Here is a 24728-nt window from a genome sequence, read left to right as displayed (position 1 = left end):
ATATAAAAAAGAATAAAATTTGATATTGATAACTAAACAGGCAAATGATTTCGGATAAAATTGAATTTTTGTAAGGATGATCTATAAATCGAGACTTACAAAATAAACGACTCGGATCGTTGAAATTCAATGTGGAATGGGCCCCACACCTAATTCCTATTTCTTTCAAAAAATAAGATTCCCAAGTAGAGGGCATATAGTATACCAGCACTCAAATTATTGAACATTCAATATGATGGATTACAAGTCAATGGTTGAGACAAACGCTGACTCATCACATCACTTTCATTGATTCGGTCTCCTTGAAATCTAGAAAGTCATCTGCACCTAAGCAGAACACAATTTATTCGTGCTCTCTGTTGATAAGGCGTTTAGGGCAGTTGCAAAGTCGGATTTCAAATCTTCAACACCTCGTCAGGATAACGATTTTTTGGTCAAGGTTTAGAGATTCCCCATTAAAAGCCCTTCAAAATCTACCTAATATGTTGGAGCTAGTTTTGAAAATCAATGCATATGATGGTGTGCAGCTGCATTTTGAGGAAGGAGGATTTCAGAAACTGAGGCATCTGGAACTCAGGGACATGGGGGGACTAAATTCATTGATCATAGACAATGGGGTTATGCCTCTTCTCCAAGAGTTTCACATTGGACCTTCCCCACAACTGAAGGAGGTGCCCTCTGGCATCCACCGCCTCCGAAAGCTGAGATATCTTGTTTTTTTTTTTTTTTTTTTTTTTGGACATGCCAAAGGAGTTTGAACGACATATGGACTACAATATTGTATTGTTGAACATATACAAGATGTCCGCTTTAGTTACAAGTTCGGACCAAAATGGGGTTGTATATGAAACTCACGCCCTACGTAATTCCAACTTTTCTTTTTGGTAGAAGATTCCAACTTGTGAAACCAAGCATGGGAATGGGATGGTCTCTTTTTGTACAATTTTTTGTTTTAGAGGTTTAGGGGTCGTTAAGAGTTGGTTGTTAGCTCTGGTATCCTAGCTTCTCTTGCAGGTTGACTGGGAGTGGCTCTTTCTCTTCTGTTTTCTTTGTGTCGTCAAGTCGAGTGGTTTTCCTAGCATTTTCCTTATAATTTTATTGGTGGTTGCAATAAAGCTGTTTGTTTATAAAAATTAAAAATAAATAGGTATCTTCGTGATAAAATTTCATTGAACTTTTGGCGAATGAATCAAGTTTTTACTAAGAGAAATGAATCAAGTTTTTATGAAGATAAATGACAACTATTTACCTCAATTTTTTGTTGTAAAAATGAAAAATCCCTTTCTTTTTTCTTTTTCCTTTTTTTTTTTTTTTTTTTTTTTTTTGTGTGAGTTTTGTCCCTAAATCAACAATTCAACTAATTGAGAAAAATAATTGAAGAAAGTTGAGGTATCACCATAAACTCAATTGGCAACATGGGGAGTAGTCCAACTATGCAAGATCCCTCATTTCATCAATAAGATTCATTTTCAACACCGTCCCCTCACATGTGGCGAATTTTCAATCCGAACACGTAAACAACACAAATGGGGTGACGTAGAGCACATGTGGCCGTTGGGTTTCAGGCATGGGACAACTTGCTCTAATACCATGAAGAAGTTGGGGTTTCACCATAAAAACAATTGACACTATAGGGAGTAGCTCAACTACTTATAAGTACAAACAAGGTCTCTCCTTCCATCAATGTAATATTCATTCTTAACAGTAATAAGACTGAAGAACATGATTTAGTAAACTAAATCTTACCATTTTTCATCACAGAAGAGGCAGGCATTGATTACCAAATAATAACAAATAAAAAATAAAAAATAAAGAGGCAGGCATTGACTGTTGAGGTGGTGCTGACCTACTGAATAATAACAAAAAGAAAGACATTTAATTATTTTCGGGGGTAAAGATGTAATTTTAATCAAACTGCTACTCTTGTCACATTTTATAGCACATTTGTACCACATCTACAATAGAGATAAATTTTTTTAGTGTCCGAAACACAGACACATACGTTATATGTCATTATACAAGTTTATAGCACATTTGTACCACATCTACAATAGAGATAAATTTTTTATATGTCATTATACAAGTGGAGAAACACTTGAAAAAAAAACCTTCCCCAACACTTAGTACAATAACATATGGGATGCCACCCGTATTTTGAACACATTGAAAATTCTCTCTTAATAGAGATGTAACAGCCACATGTGTTCGAGGGCCTTCTTCTATTAAAAAATATGATAATTTTGAATTGAAAATTTGAAAGGCTTGACTAATGACAACAGGCCTACCAAGTATAAAATGGTGGTTGTTTGTTTATAGGAGAGTGCTTGATTTTGATTTTCGTTTGGTTGTGCTACCTCTTTTGGATCTATGAATGAAGGGAGGAGATTTTTAATTTGCAGGATCTAGTTCATTAATTTGTTGGTCTAATTAAGTGATGTGATAGACCCATGAGCATCGTACTCTCTATCACAATTTATGGTTTGAGATTTTGTTCTCACATGATCTTCCTGTAATATGAAGTTTAACATTTTAATTGTGTAATCATGAGGTTTCCAATGAGCTCAGATGAGTGGTTGAAGTCTACTCATTGTTTTGCAATTAGTGATACTTATTATAATATTTTTATATCTAATTTGTAAGGATCCTTTTGAAATTTAATTCTTCGTGATATATATTTATAATGCTCTTTTATAAATGAATGAAAATATCACAATCTTCTTGTTAAAAAAAAATAAAATAAATAAGAGAGGTGGGTAGGTGTTACTGTTGATGCATAGCCACAGTCCGCCTTGTTGGCTTTGGTATGGCAATTACTAGTCAATCCCAGCAGCCAGCTGGTGCAATGGTTGGTTTGGTCTCACATTTTTGGTGTGCCTTGTTCAATGACAAGTGATACTCTGTTTTGTATTTCAGTCACATCAAAAAATTCATCCTTGTATATCATCCCAAATCCAGGGCATAATTGACCAGCAGTTCTTGAATTATTGAAAATTGAATCAGAACACTCTGCAATATGATATGATGGATTACCTAATCCATTGGATGAGCCAATCGCTGCCTTATCACATCATTTTCATATTTTCATATTTCATATTTTGATTCAAATTGTGAGAATCTTAAGGATTTTCACTTTTTAATTATTCATTGTGTATCGTACGATTAGAAATCATTTGACTTTTTTATTTAAAATCAAACACAAATAATACCTCACGAAAACTGACCACATGATGTACAATAAACGGATAAGATGTAGTGATCCCGAGATCCGGAGAGGATCCTCTTCCGTCTGCAACCAAACGAGAAATACTGCACACAGAATTCTAAAATGTTCATAATTTCATATAATTGAGCAAATATTCATCAATTATAGATGCTTTGTCTGCCAGAAAAATGGCAGAAGAGATTGTATGCTTTGTGATCCAGAAGTTAATTCAACTACTCATCACCACAGAAGCAAACCTGTCGAGAAATGCACGTACTGAAGTTGGTTTCATCAAAGATGAACTCGAGAGCATCCGACCATTCCTCAAGGAAGCAGATGCTAAGGCTGCAGCAGCAGATGGAGAGACGGGGAATGACGGTGTCAAAACTTGGGTCAATCAAGTAAGAGAAGCAGCTTTTTACATTGAAGATGTCATTGATGAATATTTGCTCCGCATCTTACGGCATCATCAACACCATGGATTCCTTCGTTTTTTCCACAAAATTATCCGGTTGGCTAAAAAAATGAGATCACAGGATGGGATAGTTTTGAAAGTTGACCGTATAAAAGAATTGGTTCGTGAAATCAAGGAGAGAAGTGAAAGATATGGATTCAAATCCCTTGATCAGCAAGGCCAGTCTGGCCAGAGCAGTGGAGAAACGACTCTATCATGGAACGACCCTCGAGTGGCTTCTCTTTTCATTGAGGAAGCTGAAATCGTGGGGATTGAATCTGCCAGAGATGAGCTAATTCGTTTGTTGGTAGAAGGAGCTCCGAGACGTGAAGTGATATCAGTGGTTGGTATGGGAGGACTTGGGAAAACCACTCTTGCCAAGAAAGTATATGACCAGAAGGAGGTGATGGCACACTTTGATTGCTATGCTTGGATTACGGTGTCCCAGCCGTACAGGGTTGAGGATCTTCTGAGGACGGTAATCAAAAAGCTCTACAGTTCAAGGAAGGAGCGTTTCCCAGAAGAAATTGACACAATGGATGAGGAGTCCCTGATTAGCACATCAAGAGAGTATTTGCAGCAAAAGGGGTACGTTGTTGTGTTTGATGATGTGTGGAAAGTAGATTTTTGGGGGGCTATAGAACATGCTTTACCCGATAATAAAGGCGGACGAATAATTATCACTACACGGATTCAAGATGTTGCCAATTTTTGTAAAAGATCTTGTTTTGTTCATGTTCATCACTTGCAGCATCTGCCTCGAGACAAGGCATGGGAATTGTTTTGTAGAAAGGCATTTCAGTTTGAATTGGAGGGAAATTGTCCTGAAGAGTTGGAAGAGTTGTCTCTTAACATCGTCAAAAGATGCGAAGGACTACCCTTGGCAATTGTTTCCATAGGTGGTTTGCTGTCAACTAAAGCTAAAGTTGTGTCTGAATGGCAGAAGTTATACAATAGCTTAAGTTCAGAGTTAGAAAGAAATCCCCACCTTACAAGCGTCACAAGAATCCTATCCCTCAGCTATCACCATCTACCGTATTACCTCAAATTGTGTGTGTTATACTTTGGCATTTTTCCCGAGGATTACTCAGTTAGTTGCATAAGATTAGTTCGGTTGTGGATCGCTGAAGGCTTTGTGAAACCGAAGAGGGGCAAGACACTAGAAGAGGTTGGAGAGGAATACTTGATGGAGCTAATTCACAGAAGCCTGGTTCAAGTTTCAGAAGTTTTCACTGATGGAAAAGCTCGAGCTTGTAGAGTTCATGATCTTTTGCACGAAGTCCTACGTAAAACGGGTGTGGATTCAAGCTTCTGTCATGTGTTATCAAAAGACGAGTCGACTTTTAAACCAACAAATCGACGTCTCTCAATGGACATCAGTCCCTCTGAGGCCCTAGGAAGCATTACACAATCTCATATTCGTTCTGTATTTACTTTCAACCTAGAAGAATGGCCCGAGTCTTTTCTCGATACATTGAGTGGAAACATTAAACTTCTGAAAGTATTGGATTTCATGGATGCTCCAATCAATCGACTTCCGAAATATGTGGGGGATTTGTATCTCTTGACGTATTTAAGCCTGAGGAATACAAAGGTGAAGTTGCTTCCAGACTCCATAGGCAATCTACTAAACTTGGAAACCCTGGATCTAAAACAGTCTCTGGTGTATGAAATACCAGCCAAGATCAGTAAGCTTGTTAAGCTGAGGCATCTTTTGGCCTACCATGGTGACTACAACTACGACGTGGGTTTGTTCTTGAATATGGAAAAAGGAGTGAAGATACATGAAGGTATTGGATGCTTACAAGCTTTGCAAAAACTGTGCTACGTGGAGGCGAATCATGGAGGGATCAGGCTAATCAAAGAACTGGGAAAGTTAAGACAGCTGCGGAAGTTAGGCCTAAAAAACTTGAAAAGTGAAGATGGAAGGGCTGTGTGTGCTTCTGTTGAAAAGATGAACCACCTTGAATCTCTAATTTTATCTGCAGTAAATGAACATGAAGTCCTTGATCTAGAATCCATTTCAACTCCACCACAATTTATCCGTGCTCTCCGCTTGATAGGGTGTTTAGAGCAGTTGCCAGGTTGGATTTCAAATCTTCAACACCTAGTCAGGATAACCATTCTTTGGTCAAGGTTGAGAGATTCCCCACTAAAAGCCCTTCAAAATCTACCTAATCTGTTGGAGCTAGTTTTGGCTATCAATGCCTATGATGGTGTGCAGCTGCATTTTGAGGAAGGAGGATTTCAGAAACTCAGAGTGCTAGGACTCAGGGAAATGGAGGGACTAAATTCGTTGATCATAGACGATGGGGTCATGCCTCTTCTGCAAGAGTTTCACGTTGGACCTTCCCCACAACTGAAGGAGGTGCCCTCTGGCATCCACCATCTCCGGAATCTGACATATCTTAATTTCTGTGACATGCCAAAGGAGTTTACGCGGCAGATGGATCCAAAAAATGGCCAACATTATTGGATTGTTGAACATATAAAAAATGTTTGTTTTAGTTACAAGGTCGGACCAAGATGGGGTGCATATGAAAGTCATGCCCTGCGTGATGCCAGCTCTTCTCTTTGGTCGAATGCTTGATTCCAACTTGTGAAACCAAGCATGGGAATGGGACATGTTTTGGTTAAGAGTTGGTTGTTAGCTCTGGTATCCTAGTTTCTGTTGCAGGTTGACTGGGAGGGGCTCTTTCTCTTCTGTTTTCTTTGTGTCGTCCAGTCGTCCGCATTTTCCTTGTAAATTTATTGGTGGTTGCAATAAAAATGTCCTATTTAATTAATTTTCTTACGAAAATGATAAACCGTATGCTCTTTTTAACTCACTTTGATCATTGAAGTTAAAATATTAAATTTTTACTATTTTTTATCTTACCTATTCTTTACTAATTTATATTCTTTATATTAATTTGTAATCTCTAAGATATTTTGTTAATCAAAGGGTAGATTTTGTGGATTATAGAAATTTCATGAATTATGATTGAGCTTTCTCCTTTTGTATGCACAGATTGATCCAGCCACACACATTTTGTATGCACAATAGTGGAAAAATTTTGAGTTCTTGCATGATGGTGTATGTTCAAATTCCATGAATAGCTAATTTAACATCTAAAGGTGAGGACCCACAAATGCAAGCGTTGGGGGTAAGTGAGTGGATCCCACGATTTCAAAATTCTATACTGGAGGAACATTTCTCTCAAACTTGGGCACTAAAAAATGTTGTCGTCTTTCCTTTTCTGGTTGAGTTTGCCTTCTTAAACTGTAACGACCTGTCCGCAAAAATTATAATCTTTATAATTTTTAAATGTGAACTTACGAAAAATGCCCTTTGAGGCAAATGCATTGACTTTTGTAGACCTTCTTGTCATGTCATGTAAGATCCATTTGGTTGGCATATTCTTGTAGTGCTCGTCACTATGGAAGCGTGGGTGCAAACAGAACGCAATTTGGAGTTCTAAAGATTGCCAGAAAATCTGCAGAATCTGACGACCAGAGAGGTTGAAGAGGAGGAATATTCCCTGCATTGACTGTTGATTTTTGTTGATTCTTTTCAGGTTTTGACACAGGATGTAACATAGGGTAATTCCATATTCTGAATCCATTTAGTGAAATTTTAATGTTTTAATGTAATTTCATAGTTGATTGGCTAATTGACAGCCACATGAATTTGTGAGTGGCGGAGATCCAACCGTCGGATCATGGTAAGATTTTAGTATGTTATTCTAGAAGCATAATGTGGATCTTTGGAAGTTACAGATCGAAAATCCAAGGTGCGGATCTTCTAGATTGAGTTATGTAGGGTTATGAACCCTACCGTCAACCTTTGACCGACGATTGATTTTTGGTCAATGTGTCTCAGATCATTATATAACGTCCTTATGGATGTGTTTTATATAAGTTACATGTTCTATTAATAAAGATTCTAAGATGTGGTTTGATAATTGTTCTAGGCGTTGATTATTCGTGATGCCTCGATATTCGTGTTAGGGAGTTGTAGTGTGGACTTGAGGTGAGTGGGCTTTTGGTTTTCTATATATACGTATATATGTTTTCCATTTTCCCAGAAATGGTTTTAAATGGATTTACATTTTTAATGCCATGTCAATTGCATTACATTTTAGTATATGTATTAGTATAGATATATGCATACTATTGCATGACACTGCGGACGCCCAGGTAAGCTTCAGGTGAGTGCATATTGATGATAGTAATTGCAGTGTGTATGGTTATGTTTGGATGCATTTAGTGCTCAATATCCTGCACCGCGATGTTAGTGTTTCGTCCGAGGCCAGAGCCTAGCCTTCACATAATCGTTCACCTCCCGCACCACACGCTCACCTTGGATCCAAGACAGGTGCCAGCCTATCGTACAGACCATATTAGGTGGTTCCGACTCATAGGTAACTTGCGATACTTTGCACAGCCTTCACATGATCGTAGCACTTGAGCGTACTTTTTACACCCAGCCTGTCGTACAGACCACATTAGGTGGTTCCGACTCGTGTGCAGGAATAGGTTGATGAGCTATAGGTTCAGTCATACAGGTCACATTAGGTGACTCTGACTGGCATATTATTTTATATTGATTTCACATATGTCTTACATCTTTTAGTGTTGAAACGTTATGACATGGCATACTTCAGTTTTTACTGGCCCTGTGCATTGGTTTTCGTATGTATATACGTAGTATTATTTTCTGGAAACTATACGGGTTTTACATCAAGGGTTATAACGTTTTCAAAAGGTTTTTATTAAAACTTTATTCTCAGGCCCACTTACCCTTATTTTTTTTCGCCCCTCCAGGTTTCAGCTGCTGAAAGTTCGTATCGACGAGAATTCTTGACGAATCTCAGTATAGGTAGCTACCTTCGAGGGCATGATCCTTAACACACTACTGTACTTTACTTATGCTCTGACATTGCGTGTAATATGGGTTCATTCCCGCTCATAGCGCACTCTTGTCTTTAGCCACTTTAGGTTTAAATTTATTCACATTTTCTACATCACTATACTCTATGACTTTGTCACCTTCCAGGTGTCGGCCAGCACAACTCGATTCGGAGTCCTAGTGAACATTTTGGGTCGGGGTGTGTCATAAACCAACTCAGAATTCTCGCCCCAAACAAATATTCAAACCTTTCCGTTTCTTCCCTTCACAAATTTCCAATTAGGGTTTCACATTAACTTTGATCAGAACTTCTACGAGTTAATTACACAAACACCCCCTGAGGTTTTTTGTGTTTTCACAAAACCCCCTCAGGTTCTCAACATATCACAAACACCCCTTGACATTTTAAAATCATTTCATCAACCTCCCTCCATGACAAAAAAAAAAACCCTAGCAGTCATGACTTAAGTTATAAAAATACAAAAATACCCTTACGAAGTTAGAAAAAAATTGACAAGTCGGAAGCTGTGTTGCTGAAGCCGAATCGGAAGAAGAAGAAGCAGGTGTCGTGGAAGGAAGGAACGGTGGACAACGAGTTTATGCAGAAGAAGAGCTCCAAAAAGTGCTGCATCTTCCACAAGCAGAAGCCCTTCGATGAGGACGACAGCGACGATGATGCACACCATCACAACCACGATCACCCCTCACCTTCTTCTTCAAGCATTAACAGCAACCATTAAAAGACTGTCGGTCGGAGCACGGAGGCAGAGACTTGGGCTGGAAACTGGAGTGGTGGGTGGAGGCAAAGTTGCTTCTTATTGAGTGTGTTTAACATTAAGCCATTGAGCACAACCAACCAGTAAAAGATGATAAAAGCAACAAACAGAGCAAGGGGAAGAGAGTTTTGCGCTAACAAATTCAATTTGCATTGCCATTAAGCAACAAACAATTCTGCTGTAATGCACAGCCTCACATACATTATCATTATACAACAGTAACATATAACATGACCCCGTTCAAGAAGCCGGATTCCTATTTTTCGATACAAACTACAAACTAACACATGACAGCAACCAAGAACAAAACAATAAATAATTTGGTCGTGTACCAATACCACATTAATTAGTGATCGTTTTCTGCTAATTAATTTCATCATCTACATGTTTAGTTCATGCATTTTAATTATGTTACGTTGTTTTATATAAACAGATTAGAGATTAATTGAATTATAAATATTGTAATTTGATTGGATTAATTTGTTAACTTACCACTAACTTTGTTTTTTCTTTGTTTAATTTGTTTCAAATCCTTTAGCTTTCCTTGAAAAATTGTTGAATTGGCAAAAAGAGAATCATCCGGTACCTGTAAAAACCTCTGCAGAATCGAAAGATGTTAAAGTTACTAGATGCAGTAACTCGAATAATTGCATGGAAGCAGAGGTCTCTGCATTCGTAGACGATAATGACACAGGTACATTTTGTTTCATCGACTCATTTCTTATTAGATTTTCGACGCAATGTGATAGTTCGTTGTAAATTTACTACACTTGGAAAAATTTATTTCTGTTTTCTGAATCGGCTTTGCCCGAATTATTACATGAAATTTTATCTTACTGTTATGTTTTATGTTCATGTTTCAACACGATATGAGTTTTCTAATCACGTGGCTCAAGACACTCCGAAAACCAAACTGAAGTCCCCGGGCAAGTCACCACATCTCTCAAGTAGTTCAACGTTAATGAAACCCACGGCGAGTCAGTTGGCCAAGCAAAATGACCACCGAGAGGTGCGCTCCAATCCGTTATTAAGGAGGTGCTGTCATCAAGGTATCTTTTGTTCTAATTGTTTGGTGGTCTAGTTTTCTAACTTGTCCCATTTTCCGACTCTTGATTGCAGAGTTGCGAAAAAGCTCGGGAAACTTGATGAGAAATCACAGAATTCTCCGCCACCTACGATCGGCTACGAAAATTCGAAGCAATGTAGCATAGCACTTTGCAAATTGGGTAGTACTATCCACACACCTATTTTTACTTCTCATATACCCCTTTCAATTTTTCGGTCATTGGAAAAATTGGTGATAAATAGCACTATCCTACAAATTACGCAACCGAAACTATATCAGAAGAGCGATTATAACGTATTAAAGTACCATCTCACTAAATTATCCAACAATGTTTCAGAGATTAGAAACAATCATACCACTTTCAGCTCAGTCATTCCATCAAACGGCTGGTACGCTGCAATCCCACTTATGCTCAAATCACCGCCGTCCGTTCCCACCATCGATTCCATCAAATTCTCCGAAACCCATTTCTCAATCAAATCCAAACACATCTGCAACCACACCCAGAAAATTAAAAAGTAGAACTTTGCATAAACTCCACTCCGAAAACATAATTTACACAAAACCCAACAAAATCTCACCCTGTTCTCGGGCAATCCGAGTTGAATAACCCCATCCGGATTATCCACCCTATCGTACGTGTCCTCCGAAGCCCTGTCCAACCCGATAGAGTACGGCGAGTCGTTGGGCTTCGCAACCCAGCTCACCCGGGAGGACATCCGGACCCGGCCCATGGACCCGCGGGTGGACAAGCTGGACCGCGACAGCGTTCTGGGGAGCTCCGCCAGGTTGGAGGAGGACTGGGAGGGGGAAGGTGGATCGGGTTTGGAGGGTCAGCGTCGTTTTAGGTAGAGCTGGAGGCAGTAATAGAGAGCACATGGGATTAGAGAGCCGAGGATGAGGCCACCTCTGCCTTGGACGACGCCTTGGAGTGGCACAATCAGTCTCATCGCGGTGAATCCGGTGGGTTTGTTTCGGGTTGGGTTGGAGTCGGGTTCGCGGGTCCGGGTCTCGAGCTGTGGTGGGAGGGTGTCGGGTTGGCCGTTGGATGGCGTCGAGGGATTGAGTGAGATTCGAGAGCCCTGCGAGGGAAGTGTGTGTTTTGCAGATTTGCTTCCAGAAACTGTTGGTCTGTTTATGATTGGCACCTGCCAGTTTCGATCTTTGCATCTTTTGTTGGTGGCGTGCTAACACCATCGTCGTATAATAACAAAAAGAACGAAATTTCATTCTTATTGGGGTAAATAAGTAATTTTGAACCAAATGCTTTTTTTTTTTTTGGAAACCAACAAAATGCTATTCTTATCGTATTTTTCATATCGTATTTGTAACCGTTATAAAGATGAGATATACGTGTGTGTGAACCATTCTTTTATTAGATAGATTGAGAAATTTTTTAATGTGCTCAAAACAATAGCCGTACCATATGTCATGGTGCAAATACTAGATATTGTTCCATGTATTAAGCACACTGAAAAATCTATGAGAAAAGTGGTAAAATGTAAACGACTTCATGAATGATGGTAGGCCTACCAAATATAAAAGGGGTTTTTTAACTTTATTCCTTCAAGAATATTGAAATTTAAAATAAATGTGGTGTTAGATTACGTATTGATTATGATCTCTTGATGTGTCCTTAATTCAAAATAATTAATGTGAATTTTATTTAATGTCTCCCATTAAATATTTGAATTTATTAATATACAAATTTTAATTTATTTTTTGACCAAAAAAAAAGTTTTTTTATTTATTAATTTTATTTAACATTCTTCAAACTTGAAAGACTCAATTAATGTACCTAAATGTTAGTACCAAAATGTATTATATTAAACTAGCATATTTAAATGTTAGAACCGAAATGTATGTATTGAAATATATGTACCAAAATGTATTATATTAAATTAATGTACCTAAATATGTGTAGCGAAATGTTAGTATCGAAATATATTATATTGAATTAATGTACCTAAGTGTTTGTATCGAAATGTATGTACCGAAATGTGTGTACCTAAATGTAAACATCAAAATGTATTATAATGAATTTAATGTACCTAAATGAAGAAAACAAAGTACATCAAAATATATTGTATAACCAAAATTAGTTTATCTAAATGTTTATAACAAAATGTCACAACCCGTCCCGGAATTTTAATTCCGAGGACGTGAAGTTATGAAAATGCCCTTAAACGGGACTAAGGGGCGTAAAATATGTTGTAACTGGATGATTTGGGGATTGGGTAGGATCCCACCTCCCTCAAATCTCTCCCTCATTCCCGTGCCTTGTCTCTCTCTCTCTCCTCCCTCACAAATCTCTCATTCTCTGAGAGTTCTCTCTCTCTCCTTCGAACTCACACAGACCACCCACAAACCACCCCAAAACTATACCAACGAAGGATCTAAGACCACCATCATTCTCCTGAGGACCACACGAACACGATGGTACCAATTTCAGGTGAGTTTCACTTCGGAAAACATGGATTTCAATTTCACTGTGCGTGTGCACTGTTCATGCACACGTAAAACTTGATGTTTTCTGGGATTTTGAAGCTTGTAGGAAGCTTGGTGAGGTCCTAAGGAAGCTCGGAGTGCTTCGTTTGAAGGATTTGGACGTCGGGATCACAAACTGTAAGTCCGGCCGAATTTTCGTATTTTTGGAAAAGTTTGATTCCGTTGTTTTTAGGCCCTAAAACTAGTCCAACGTGGTAGATTATGATTAGGGCTTCATTTTGGTATAAATTACGTGAAAAATGGACGTAGGAACACGGAGAACGACAAGTTCAAAGTTTGGCCGGAGCTGTCGGGGCTTTTTCCGGCGAATCCATGGCCAGTTAGAGGTCAAGGTAGGTATGGATGTGTTCGTCTCGTCAATACCTTCAATTTGATATATAGTACGTCGAAACTGGTTAAGAAATGAAGAAGTTATGACACTTTGAAATTTACCCAGAAATTCCGGCAAAACACCATCTCCGGCGAAACCAGTCCGGCGACGCGAGGAAGAAGACGCGCGCGTGGGCAGCGCGTGAACAGTGCGCGTGGGGGCGCGTGAGAGCTCCAAATTGAGTTCTGAAAATTGTCACGCGTTCGTGACGTCGTGTAGATCACCGTGGTATATTCATACACCCAAATTGAGCAACGTATGAGAAAGTTATGGACGAATGTTTGGTGTATGTGCGTTAAATAACGTCAATTTGGTTACTTTTTGTATAGGTGAAAATTGTACAGAGGAAGAATGTAACCAAGCTAGGGGAGGTTCAGGGACCTATGAGACGTCGATGTGATCAGTGAGTGGGCAGTTATTTTTCAGTATATATATATATACGTATGCTTGACGTATTTCCCAGAAAACGTATTTTAAAAGAAATACGAATTATATATCCTGTCATATATGCATCATATTTTAATATGTGCATTACCATAATTATGCATACTGTTGCATGGTGCTGAGGAGGCACAGGTAAGTGCCAGGTAAGCGGTATTCATGTGGTTATGCATTCCTGTTTATTATGCAATGGTAGTTTGAGAGGTTTAGAGAGCTCATAATCTGCACCCCCGGTGTTAGTGCTCCCGTCCAGGGCCAGGGCACAGCCTTCACGTGTATGTTCACCAGCACCGCATGCTCGTCTTGGATCCAAGTTAGGTGCAAGCCTGTCGTACAGACCACATTAGGTGGTTCCGACTTGTAGGTGACCCGCGATTTATCGCACAGCTTCACGTGATCGTAGCACTAGAGCATATATATATTACACCCAGCCTGTCGTACAGACCACGTTAGGTGGTTCCGACTTGTGTGCAGATTCAGATATTGAGTTGAGATTGGAGCTCTATCTGCAGCCGTACAGGTCACGTTAGGTGACTCCCGGCTGCCAGATTTTATGTTATTGATGTGAATTACGCTTGAGCACTTACATTTGATTATGAGTTTCCGTTGTGGCATATTCTCGAGCATGAATGGCATATTTATGAGCATGAATGATATATCTTTGAGCATGACTGGCATATCTATACATACGTATATATGTTATTTTCTGGGAAACTATACTTGTTTTACAGCGAGGGGTTAGTATATGCAAAAGAGAAAAGAAGGTTTTGAATACGTTCGTTTTGCTGACCCACTCAATTTTGTTTTGCGCCCCTCCAGGTTCAAGAAATGCAAAGGTGTGGTGACTACGAGGAAATTCAACGGTGTTCTGACAGAATGGCCAAAAATTAGGACTCACCTTTGGGTGTTTTATCTTAGAAATTATATCTTTAAAGCTTCCGTACTGTGTAAATGGTTACGTCACTCTCACGTGACGGCCAGCATGCCCTCCTTCGGGACGGGGTGTGTCAGTTGGTATCAGAGCCTAAGTTTCAATCTTGGACATCTTGAGAAGTTCTAGTGAATTCTGTCAGAACTACACCGCCTCGTAGCAAACCACGTAGTTAGAGGAACTTAGTCTCCCTGATTTAGCTGTTGGGGGAAATTATTATTTTGGTGATTCAGTATATTATCAAAAAGGGACATTTTAAGATGGGTTATGAGTTGAATTTGAATCACCTTATGAAATGATGAACCTGAGGGAGCAAAGTGATGGATTAACCAATTGGAAAAGATGTTTTAGATTATGCAAGTCAAAGGAATCTTCCTTTTGACAGAAGGGTTGAGACGACTAACTGGTTTGAGTTATGAACTTGTATCCTGGTGGAAACAGGAGTATAATTCGTTGTCACCGGAGGAAACAGCCGATTGAGAATTGTTTAAGGACTTGTTTAAAGAAAAGAATTATTCCTTCGGCATCTTATGATGGTAGAAAGCAAGAGTTTGCAAATGTGAGACAAGGAAAGCTGACGATCAATGAGTATTATAGAAAGTTCTCAGACTTGCCTCGTCCCATTCGAATATTGCTGCTATTTTGATTGAAGTGTTATATTGTTTTAGGCTGGGTGGCATAAGGCAGTGGTATTTTGGGTGACCACTATCCATTGTAATTCTTATCAGGAGTATACAAGATGTTGTTGAGCCTTAAGGACTCTGAGATTATGTCCAGCGATAATGATGAAGAATGATAAAAGAATGGGAATCAAAAGAGGACGATAAAGTTAATGATTCGTCATATCAAGAACATAGAAAGATTCGGAATTTCAAAAGAAGTGAAGCTAATTCTAGTTCTTTTGGCAAAGGTTTTAATGCCATTGATCAGAGGTGAAGTGATAGATGTATTGGTAATCCCAGATCTCAGAGACAAGGTGATTTTGGTAAAAGAAATGTACCTTTGTGTTGTAGGTACAATAATGGACACCTTTGAGAATGTAGGTGAGAAAGCATTGGACGCTTTACAAGTGGATAGATGGGACATAGAACTGCAAATTATGTCCAAAGCCAACAGAAGCCCTAGCAGTCTTCTTTGCCACAACTGGCGCCGATCCAGCAAGTTCCTGGATCTATTAATTATGGTCAGTTAGGCCGTGGTGTACATGAAAGAAGTATTTACACTAATAGAGGTTGTGGGAGACAACAACAAGCCCAGGGATGTGTTAACCACACATCACTGCAAGATACTTAGAATTATTTGGATTTGATTAGGGGTACGATAATTATTCTTAATGTTTTAGCTAAAGTCTATTTGTTGTTAATGTAGAAATTTTACGTTATTATTGTTATTGCCTAGAAAGTAGTAATTAAACGCGGTTGAGACGTGTGTATGTATTTCCTAATGAGTGGCAAAATAGTAATATTACACCCTCGAGAGTTGTTGCTTACTTATCGAGACAACGATGATTTATCAGTATTACGGGCTGCAGACCGTAATATTAATAACTTATTCGTGGATTCGTTAAGCAAGTAAACCGGTAGGTTATCCTATGTTAGTATCGTACTTATTTAGAGTGCTCAGTAATAATAGAGTATATATTGTTGCCAGCTACTTTTGTTTCACTAGATTGTGGATTTCGATGTTATTCTAGAGCATTCTATTATGATACTTGGCATGACATACATTCATATTGTCTAGCATTTTTGAGATATATTACGTATATGAGTATATACTTTATTTCCGGGAAACCAATTATTTTTCCATCGGTCTGGATGACTAGAGATTACTTTTGTAAGTATGCAAAGTGGAGTGAGGCAGGCCGTTAATTATGCTGTGAGAGCAAAGAGATTATTATCAAAAGGCTGCCAAGGATACTTATCTCATGTGGTGCTAAAAGATGTCACTTCTAGTAGTGTGGAAGAAGTGGGAGTAGTCAAACATTTACCTGACGTTTTCCCTGAGAATTTACCTGGATTGCCGCCAGTCAAAGATGTAAAGTTCACTATTGATTTATCTCCAGGTACAAACCTTATATTATAGAATGTTGCCTTTTGAACTAAGAGAATTGGAAATTGGTTGATAAAGGTTTTATTCAACCTAGTACATTACTTTGGGGGAACCCCAGTTTATTGGTGAGAAAGAAAATGGACGTTAAGGCTGTGCTTTGATTAGAAGCAGTTGAATCGAGTAACAATTGAAAACCGTTATTCGTAACCTCACATTGATGGTTGTTTGATCAGCTTCTAGGTAGTTGTATATTTTCTAAGTTTGATTTGAGGTCTGGATATTATTAGTTGAAGATTATCGGTGAGGATGCCCTTATGATAACTTTCAGGACTCGTTAAGGTCATTTCAAGTTTTGGTGATTCCATTCGGAGTGACGAATGCATCTACGACTTTATGAATTTGATGAATGAAGTATTCCAATGATATCTAGACCGATTTGTTGTTGTTGCTATTGAAAAGATTGATAAGACTAGAGCAAAGTATGCTAAACATCTTAAATTGGTATTGCAAAGATCGAGGGAACGTCGATTGTATGCTAAGTTTAGCAAATGCCAATGTTGGATGAATCAAGTAGCATTTTTTGAGATATGTTATATCTGCTTCAGGTATTCAAGTGAATTCATAAAAGGTAGCAGAAATTGAGAATTTAGAACAACCACGAATCGTGATTGGGATTTGGAGTTATCCTAGCTTAACAAGCTATCATGGACGGTTCGTGAAAGATTTTTCAGTCATTGCTTTGTCATTGACGAGATTGTTGAGAAAAGAGGTTATGTATGAGTGGGAAGGAAATTGTAAGCAAAGAATTCAACAACTGAAGTATTTCCTCACTCATGCACGTATTTTAGTACTCCCAGAAGATAGTGATAATCATAAATTTTAGTGATGTTTCTTGAATGGTATGGGATGCATGTTGATGCAAATGTTAGGGTGATTACATACGTTTCACGACGAAAGTAACCTCATGAAATGAATTACCCTACTGGTGATTTGGAAGTCATGATTACCATTCTTGCTGTGAAGTTATGAAGACATTATTTGTGGTAAGAATGCAAGATTTTTACGAATCCAAAAAGTCTCCAATATCCATTACTTGGAAGGATTTTGATATGAGGCAGCGAAGGTGGATTGAATTGTTTAATGAACATGATTGTACAACCAGGGTGATCGTAAAATTGTTCTAGCTGATGCACTTGGTGAAAAGACTGTGGTAAGAGTTAATGTCTGGCACGCTTGCCAAGATTGTCTTCTTGTGGATTGGAAATCAACTGAAGTAAAGTTGAGAATGGAAGATTGAGAAGAAGTTGTAATTGCTAATTTTCAAGTTAAGTCTTTTAGTAAGGTCGTACTCAAGACTCAAATGGTTAACGAAGAAAATTAAGAATTAACCAAGGCAAAGAAAGAAGGGAAAAAGAAAGATTGCTGAGTTCGAGAATAGGATGGTTATGATTGAACTTGAAGTGATAGTTGATCAATGTACCAAGTTAGTACATTTACTCCAGTGTTGAGTAACAACCAAAGCGCAACAGTACTTATATGTTTTATGGAGAAGAGATTTGGGTTACGGAACTGCTGAGTTTCTTAAGTATGTTGGTTGCACAGTTTCCAAAGTAACGCCATAAGGACCATGAAATGTGTCGATTTTTGTTGATTTGTGGAAGAAATACTTCTGGATAGAGAAGATTCGATCACGAAAGAGTTTTGGTAGGCCCTGAAACTATGGATGAGTCTTCTCAAATTATTCAGGTGATTAAGTTTAACCTGAGAGTAGCCAGGAATGGCAAAAGAGATTAATAGTTGAACATGTCACTAATCGAGTGTTTAACGTAGATGATCTTATAATTTTGAAGTTTTCACTTTAGAAAAGTATGATTCGGCTGGGAAAGGAAAGCAAATTAAGTCCTAAGTACCTCGGACTTTATGTGATCATCGAAGAGTAGGTGAAGTTGCTTGAATTACTTCCAGAGTTATTGTAAGAGCATGATGTGTTTCATGATTTAACATTTTTAGAAATTTCATCACGAAAAGAAATAGTGAGATTTGGAAAGGAGACAAAATAAGTCTTAAACACATCAGACCGTTTTTGACCACTAAAGGAATCGATGAAGTTGCATACAAGTGGTGATGTCTTCCGAATTGGCTAAGGTGCATAATGTATTATATTTCGATGCGTTGTCACTAGGTGGCAGATTCGTCACATGGAGTTCCGGTGCAACTATTGAGAATTAATCCGGATTAGACTGGTTGAGGAACCAAGGACGACTTTGGATTGGAAAAAGAATGTATTGAGAGAGATTTATCCGAAGCTATTGTATGAGTTTAGATGATTAAGTTGGTTGTTGGAATTTCGGGGACGAAATTCTATAAGGAGGGAAGGTTGTCACAACCCGTCCCGGAATTTTAATTCCGAGAACGTGAAGTTATGAAAATGCCCTTAAACGGGACTAAGGGGCGTAAAATATGTTGTAACTTGATGATTTGGGGATTGGGTAGGATCCCACCTCCCTCAAATCTCTCCCTCATTCCCGTGCCTTGTCTCTCTCTCTCTCCTCCCTCACAAATCTCTCATTCTCTGAGAGTTCTCTCTCTCTCCTTCGAACTCACACAGACCACCCACAAACCACCCCAAAACTATACCAACGAAGGATCTAAGACCACCATCATTCTCCTGAGGACCACACGAACACGATGGTACCAATTTCAGGTGAGTTTCACTTCGGAAAACATGGATTTCAATTTCACTGTGCGTGTGCACTGTTCATGCACACGTAAAACTTGATGTTTTCTGGGATTTTGAAGCTTGTAGGAAGCTTGGTGAGGTCCTAAGGAAGCTCGGAGTGCTTCGTTTGAAGGATTTGGACGTCGGGATCACAAACTGTAAGTCCGGCCGAATTTTCGTATTTTTGGAAAAGTTTGATTCCGTTGTTTTTAGGCCCTAAAACTAGTCCAACGTGGTAGATTATGATTAGGGCTTCATTTTGGTATAAATTACGTGAAAAATGGACGTAGGAACACGGAGAACGACAAGTTCAAAGTTTGGCCGGAGCTGTCGGGGCTTTTTCCGGCGAATCCATGGCCAGTTAGAGGTCAAGGCAGGTATGGATGTGTTCGTCTCGTCAATACCTTCAATTTGATATATAGTACGTCGAAACTGGTTAAGAAATGAAGAAGTTATGACACTTTGAAATTTACCCAGAAATTCCGGCAAAACACCATCTCCGGCGAAACCAGTCCGGCGACGCGAGGAAGAAGACGCACGCGTGGGCAGCGCGTGAACAGTGCGCGTGGGGGCGCGTGAGAGTTCCAAATTGAGTTCTGAAAATTGTCACGCGTTCGTGACGTCGTGTAGATCACCGTGGTATATTCATACACCCAAATTGAGCAACATATGAGAAAGTTATGGACGAATGTTTGGTGTATGTGCGTTAAATAACGTCAATTTGGTTACTTTTTGTATAGGTGAAAATTGTACAGAGGAAGAATGTAACCAAGCTAGGGGAGGTTCAGGGACCTATGAGACGTCGATGTGATCAGTGAGTGGGCAGTTATTTTTCAGTATATATATATATACGTATGCTTGACGTATTTCCCAGAAAACGTATTTTAAAAGAAATACGAATTATATATCCTGTCATATATGCATCATATTTTAATATGTGCATTACCATAATTATGCATACTGTTGCATGGTGCTGAGGAGGCACAGGTAAGTGCCAGGTAAGCGGTATTCATGTGGTTATGCATTCCTGTTTATTATGCAATGGTAGTTTGAGAGGTTTAGAGAGCTCATAATCTGCACCCCCGGTGTTAGTGCTCCCGTCCAGGGCCAGGGCACAGCCTTCACGTGTATGTTCACCAGCACCGCATGCTCGTCTTGGATCCAAGTTAGGTGCAAGCCTGTCGTACAGACCACATTAGGTGGTTCCGACTTGTAGGTGACCCGCGATTTATCGCACAGCTTCACGTGATCGTAGCACTAGAGCATATATATATTACACCCAGCCTGTCGTACAGACCACGTTAGGTGGTTCCGACTTGTGTGCAGATTCAGATATTGAGTTGAGATTGGAGCTCTATCTGCAGCCGTACAGGTCACGTTAGGTGACTCCCGGCTGCCAGATTTTATGTTATTGATGTGAATTACGCTTGAGCACTTACATTTGATTATGAGTTTCCGTTGTGGCATATTCTCGAGCATGAATGGCATATTTATGAGCATGAATGATATATCTTTGAGCATGACTGGCATATCTATACATACGTATATATGTTATTTTCTGGGAAACTATACTTGTTTTACAGCGAGGGGTTAGTATATGCAAAAGAGAAAAGAAGGTTTTGAATACGTTCGTTTTGCTGACCCACTCAATTTTGTTTTGCGCCCCTCCAGGTTCAAGAAATGCAAAGGTGTGGTGACTACGAGGAAATTCAACGGTGTTCTGACAGAATGGCCAAAAATTAGGACTCACCTTTGGGTGTTTTATCTTAGAAATTATATCTTTAAAGCTTCCGTACTGTGTAAATGGTTACGTCACTCTCACGTGACGGCCAGCATGCCCTCCTTCGGGACGGGGTGTGTCACAAAATATATTACGACAAATGAAATGAATTATAATTATAATGAAATAAAGTTAATGCATTAAAATTAGGAAGAAAAAGAGAAGTAATTAAAAAAATCAAAATGTAATTAATAAATGAGGTTATTAATGTATCAAGGAACTAAAATTATATTTTGATCTTACTCATGGTTTTAGTCTAAAAATCATCCTTGTCATGAATTAAAATGAAGTTCTCTAATTATAAAATGGCGGTTGTTTGTTTATTTGTCAAACCCAGCTGGTGCAATGGTTGGTGTGGTCTCACTTGTTGGCCTCAACGACTGCTATTGCTACAACATAGCAATTTTCCAGCTCAGCTGACTATATTGCAAAGATGTAAACTTTCTTTTTATTCATCTCCGATCGCATTGTTAATCACCTCTCTAATTCGAGTAAATGGTTGAGACAAACGCTGACTCATCACATCACTTTCATAGATTCGGGCTCCTTGCAATCGAGAAAGTCATCTGCAACCTAAGCAGAAATATTCCACCACAATTTATTCGTGCTCTCTATTGATAGGGCGTTTAGAGCAGTTGCCAAGTTGGATTTCAAATCTTCAACACCTCGTCAGGGTAACGATTATTTGGTCAAGGTTGAGAGATTCCCCATTAAAAGCCCTTCAAAATCTACCTAATCTGTTGGAGCTAGTTTTGAAAATCAATGCATATGATGGTGTGGAGCTGCATTTTGAGGAAGGAGGATTTCACAAACTGAGGCATCTGGAACTCAGGGACATGGAGGGACTAAATTCATTGATCATAGACAATGGGGTTATGCCTCTTCTGCAAGACTTTCACATTGGACCTTCCCCACAACTAAAGGAGGTGCCCTTTGGCATCCACCGTCTCCGAAAGCTGAGATATCTTGCTTTCTTTGACATGCCAAAGGAGTTTGAACGACATATGGATCCAAATAATGGACTGCAACATTCGATTGTTGAACATATACAAGATGTCCGCTTTAGTTACAAGTTCGGACCAAGATGGTGTTGGATATGAAACTCACGCCCTACGTGATTCCAACTTTTCTTTTTGGTAGAAGATTCCAACTTGTGAAACCAAGCACGGGAATGGGATGGTCTCTTTTTGTACAATTTTTGGTTAGAGGTTTAGGAGTCGTTAAGAGTTGGTTGTTAGCTCTGGTATCCTAGTTTCTCTTGCAGGTTGACTGAGAGTGGCTCTCTCTTTGGTTTTCTTTGTGTCGTCCAGTCAAGTGACCTTCCTCGCATTTTCCTTATAATTTTATTGGTGGTTGCAATAAAACTATCTGTTTATAAAAATAAAAAATAAATAGGTATTGTCGCCTTAAACTTAGAATGCTCAAATGTCATTATAAAATTTCATTGAACTTTATGTGAATGAATCAAGTTTTTACAAACATAAATGGCAACTATTTACCTCAAATCTTTGTTGTAAAAATGAAAAATCCATTCAAAATTTTTTTTTTTTGGTGAGTTTTGTCCCTAAATTAACAATTAAACTAATTGAGAAAAGCAATTGAAGAAAGCCGAGATTTCATCATAAAACCAATTGGCAACATGAGGAGTAGTCTAACTATGCAAGGTCCCTCTTTCCATCAATGAGATTCATTCTCAACACGCCCCTTACGTGTGATGAATTTTCAATCTGAACACGTAGACAACACAAATGGGGTGATGTAGAGCACGTGTGGCCGTTGGGTTTCACGCGTGGGACAACTTGCTTTGATACCATGAAGAAATTGGGGTTCCACCATAAAATCAATTGGCATTATGGGGAGTAGCCCAACTACTTATAAGTACAAGCAAGGTCCCTCCTTCCATCAACGTATGATTCATTTTCAACAATAATAAGACTGAAGAACATGATTTAGTAAACTAAATCTTACCATTTTTCATCATAGAAGAGGCAGGCATTGACCATTGAGGTGGTGCTTATCTTACCATTTTAACGATAAGCACAAAATAAAGGGTAAAGTGAATAGTACCAAAATTGACTTTTTAGTGTAAAAATATGGTTTTTCGTTAAAGTGAATAGTACCAGAAGTTTTTCGTTAAAGTTCCCCTTTTTTCAGGGTCCGAAGCACAGGCACCTACATCATATGTCATTATACAAGTGGAGAAACACTTAAAAAAAAAAAAAAAAAAAAAAAAACTTCCCAACACTTAGTACAATAACATATGGGGTGCCATCTGTATTTTGAACACATTAAAAATTCTCTTTTACTAGAGATGTGATCACATGTGTTCATGTGTTGAAGGCCTTCTTCTATTAAAAAATATGATAATTTTGAATTGAAAGTTTGAAAGGCTTGACGAATGACGGCAGGCCTACCAAGTATAAAGTGGTGGTTGTTTGTTTATAGGAGAGTGCTTGAATTTAATTTTCGTTTGGTTGTGCTACCTTTTCTGAATCTACTTCATTAATTTGGTGCTCTGGAATCATGGTGCTGATTAAGTGATGCGATAGACCTATGAGCATCGTACTCCCTATCACAATTTATGGTTTGAGATTTTGTTCTCACATGATCACCTTGTAACATGAAGTTTTACATTTTATCTGTGTAATCATGTGGTTCCTAATGAGCTCAGATGAGTGGTTGAAGTCTACTCATTACTTTGCAATTAGTGATGCTTATTGTAATATTTTTAGATCTAGTTTATAAAGACCCTTTTGAAGCTAAATTCTTCATGATATATATTTATAATACTCTTCTATAAATGAATGAAAATATCATACTCTTCTTGTTTAAAAAAAAAAATTAAATAAAAGAGTTTGGGTAGGTATTACTATTGATGCAAAGCGACAGGCAACCTTGTTGGCTTTGGTAAGGCAAAACCATTAACCATGCAATTACTAGTCAATCCCAGCTGCCAGCTGGTGCAATGGTTGGTTTGATCTCACTTTTTTGGTGTGTCTTGTATAATGACATGTGGTGCTCTGTTCTGTATTTCAATCACATTAAAAAATTTCTCCTCATATATCATTCTATGTCCAGGGCATAATATATGGAAAGGGATCATCTCCGGATCCCTTCCACCTAATTCTCCTCATCAAACAATCGTGACTTTTGAAATTTAATCCAACAACTAAAGTTATTATAACTTTTAAAGTGAGCCTCTATATATTAACTGTTGGATCAAATTTCAAGGATTCAGATTATTTGATAAGGAGGATTAGGTGGAAGGAATCCTTTTCGGATCCCTTTTCATAATATACCAGCAGTTCTTGAATTATTGAAAATTGAATCACAACAAGTCTAAAATATGATATGATGGATTGAAAAGGGATATTCTTTGAATCTCTTTCTCCTAATCAACAAAATCAGAAAATCAGTGCCGTTAAAATTTGATCAAACGACTAAATTTATTATAATTTTTAAAATGAATCCCTATTTAGTACCGTTTGATCAAATTTTAATGGCACGAACTTCCTCAGGGCCGGTTTGGTATTGCTGTGCT

The 24728-nt window shown here is 38.5% G+C and overlaps 3 protein-coding genes across 3 annotated transcripts; 2 read left to right on the top strand and 1 right to left on the bottom strand.

The window, feature by feature from the left end:
- The first annotated feature begins 3329 nt into the window (after nt 1-3329).
- LOC137720707 (disease resistance protein RPM1-like) lies at nt 3330-6422 on the top strand. The gene has a single exon (XM_068459810.1). It carries the CDS (start codon nt 3391-3393, stop codon nt 6244-6246), a length of 2856 nt encoding a protein of 951 aa, XP_068315911.1. The 5' UTR covers nt 3330-3390; the 3' UTR covers nt 6247-6422.
- Nucleotides 6423-6980: 558 nt separating this feature from the next.
- LOC137721141 (protein phosphatase 1 regulatory subunit INH3-like) lies at nt 6981-10032 on the top strand. Its single transcript, XM_068460253.1, has 5 exons — nt 6981-7046; nt 7214-7228; nt 7610-7668; nt 7781-7835; nt 9066-10032. Exons 1-5 carry the CDS (start codon nt 6981-6983, stop codon nt 9285-9287), a joined length of 417 nt encoding a protein of 138 aa, XP_068316354.1. The 3' UTR covers nt 9288-10032.
- A 191-nt stretch (nt 10033-10223) lies between these two features.
- LOC137721505 (probable aminotransferase ACS12) lies at nt 10224-11556 on the bottom strand. Its single transcript, XM_068460601.1, has 2 exons — nt 10971-11556; nt 10224-10880 (listed from the first exon to the last, which is right to left on the bottom strand). Exons 1-2 carry the CDS (start codon nt 11121-11123, stop codon nt 10740-10742), a joined length of 294 nt encoding a protein of 97 aa, XP_068316702.1. The 5' UTR covers nt 11124-11556; the 3' UTR covers nt 10224-10739.
- Between the last annotated feature and the right edge of the window lie 13172 nt (nt 11557-24728).

Source organism: Pyrus communis, chromosome 16 (assembly GCF_963583255.1).
Source record: "Pyrus communis chromosome 16, drPyrComm1.1, whole genome shotgun sequence".
NCBI lineage: Eukaryota > Viridiplantae > Streptophyta > Magnoliopsida > Rosales > Rosaceae > Pyrus > Pyrus communis.
Note: the sequence above shows the minus strand (reverse complement) of the source record. Positions and strands in the feature narration are given on the sequence as shown.

Excerpts from the sequence above, each read along its gene's own strand:
- LOC137720707 (XM_068459810.1), top strand. The coding sequence starts at position 3,391 with ATGGCAGAAGAGATTGTATGCTTTGTGATCCAGAAGTTAATTCAACTA.
- LOC137721141 (XM_068460253.1), top strand. The coding sequence starts at position 6,981 with ATGCCCTTTGAGGCAAATGCATTGACTTTTGTAGACCTTCTTGTCATG. Across the intron at positions 7,669-7,780 it reads AGTTGTAGTGTGGACTTGAG|TATATGTATTAGTATAGATA; the intron begins GTGAGTGGGCTT and ends ATTACATTTTAG. Across the intron at positions 7,836-9,065 it reads ATGACACTGCGGACGCCCAG|TCGGAAGCTGTGTTGCTGAA; the intron begins GTAAGCTTCAGG and ends AAAATTGACAAG.
- LOC137721505 (XM_068460601.1), bottom strand. The coding sequence starts at position 11,123 with ATGGGCCGGGTCCGGATGTCCTCCCGGGTGAGCTGGGTTGCGAAGCCC. Across the intron at positions 10,881-10,970 it reads TCGGATTGCCCGAGAACAGG|ATGTGTTTGGATTTGATTGA; the intron begins GTGAGATTTTGT and ends GTGTGGTTGCAG.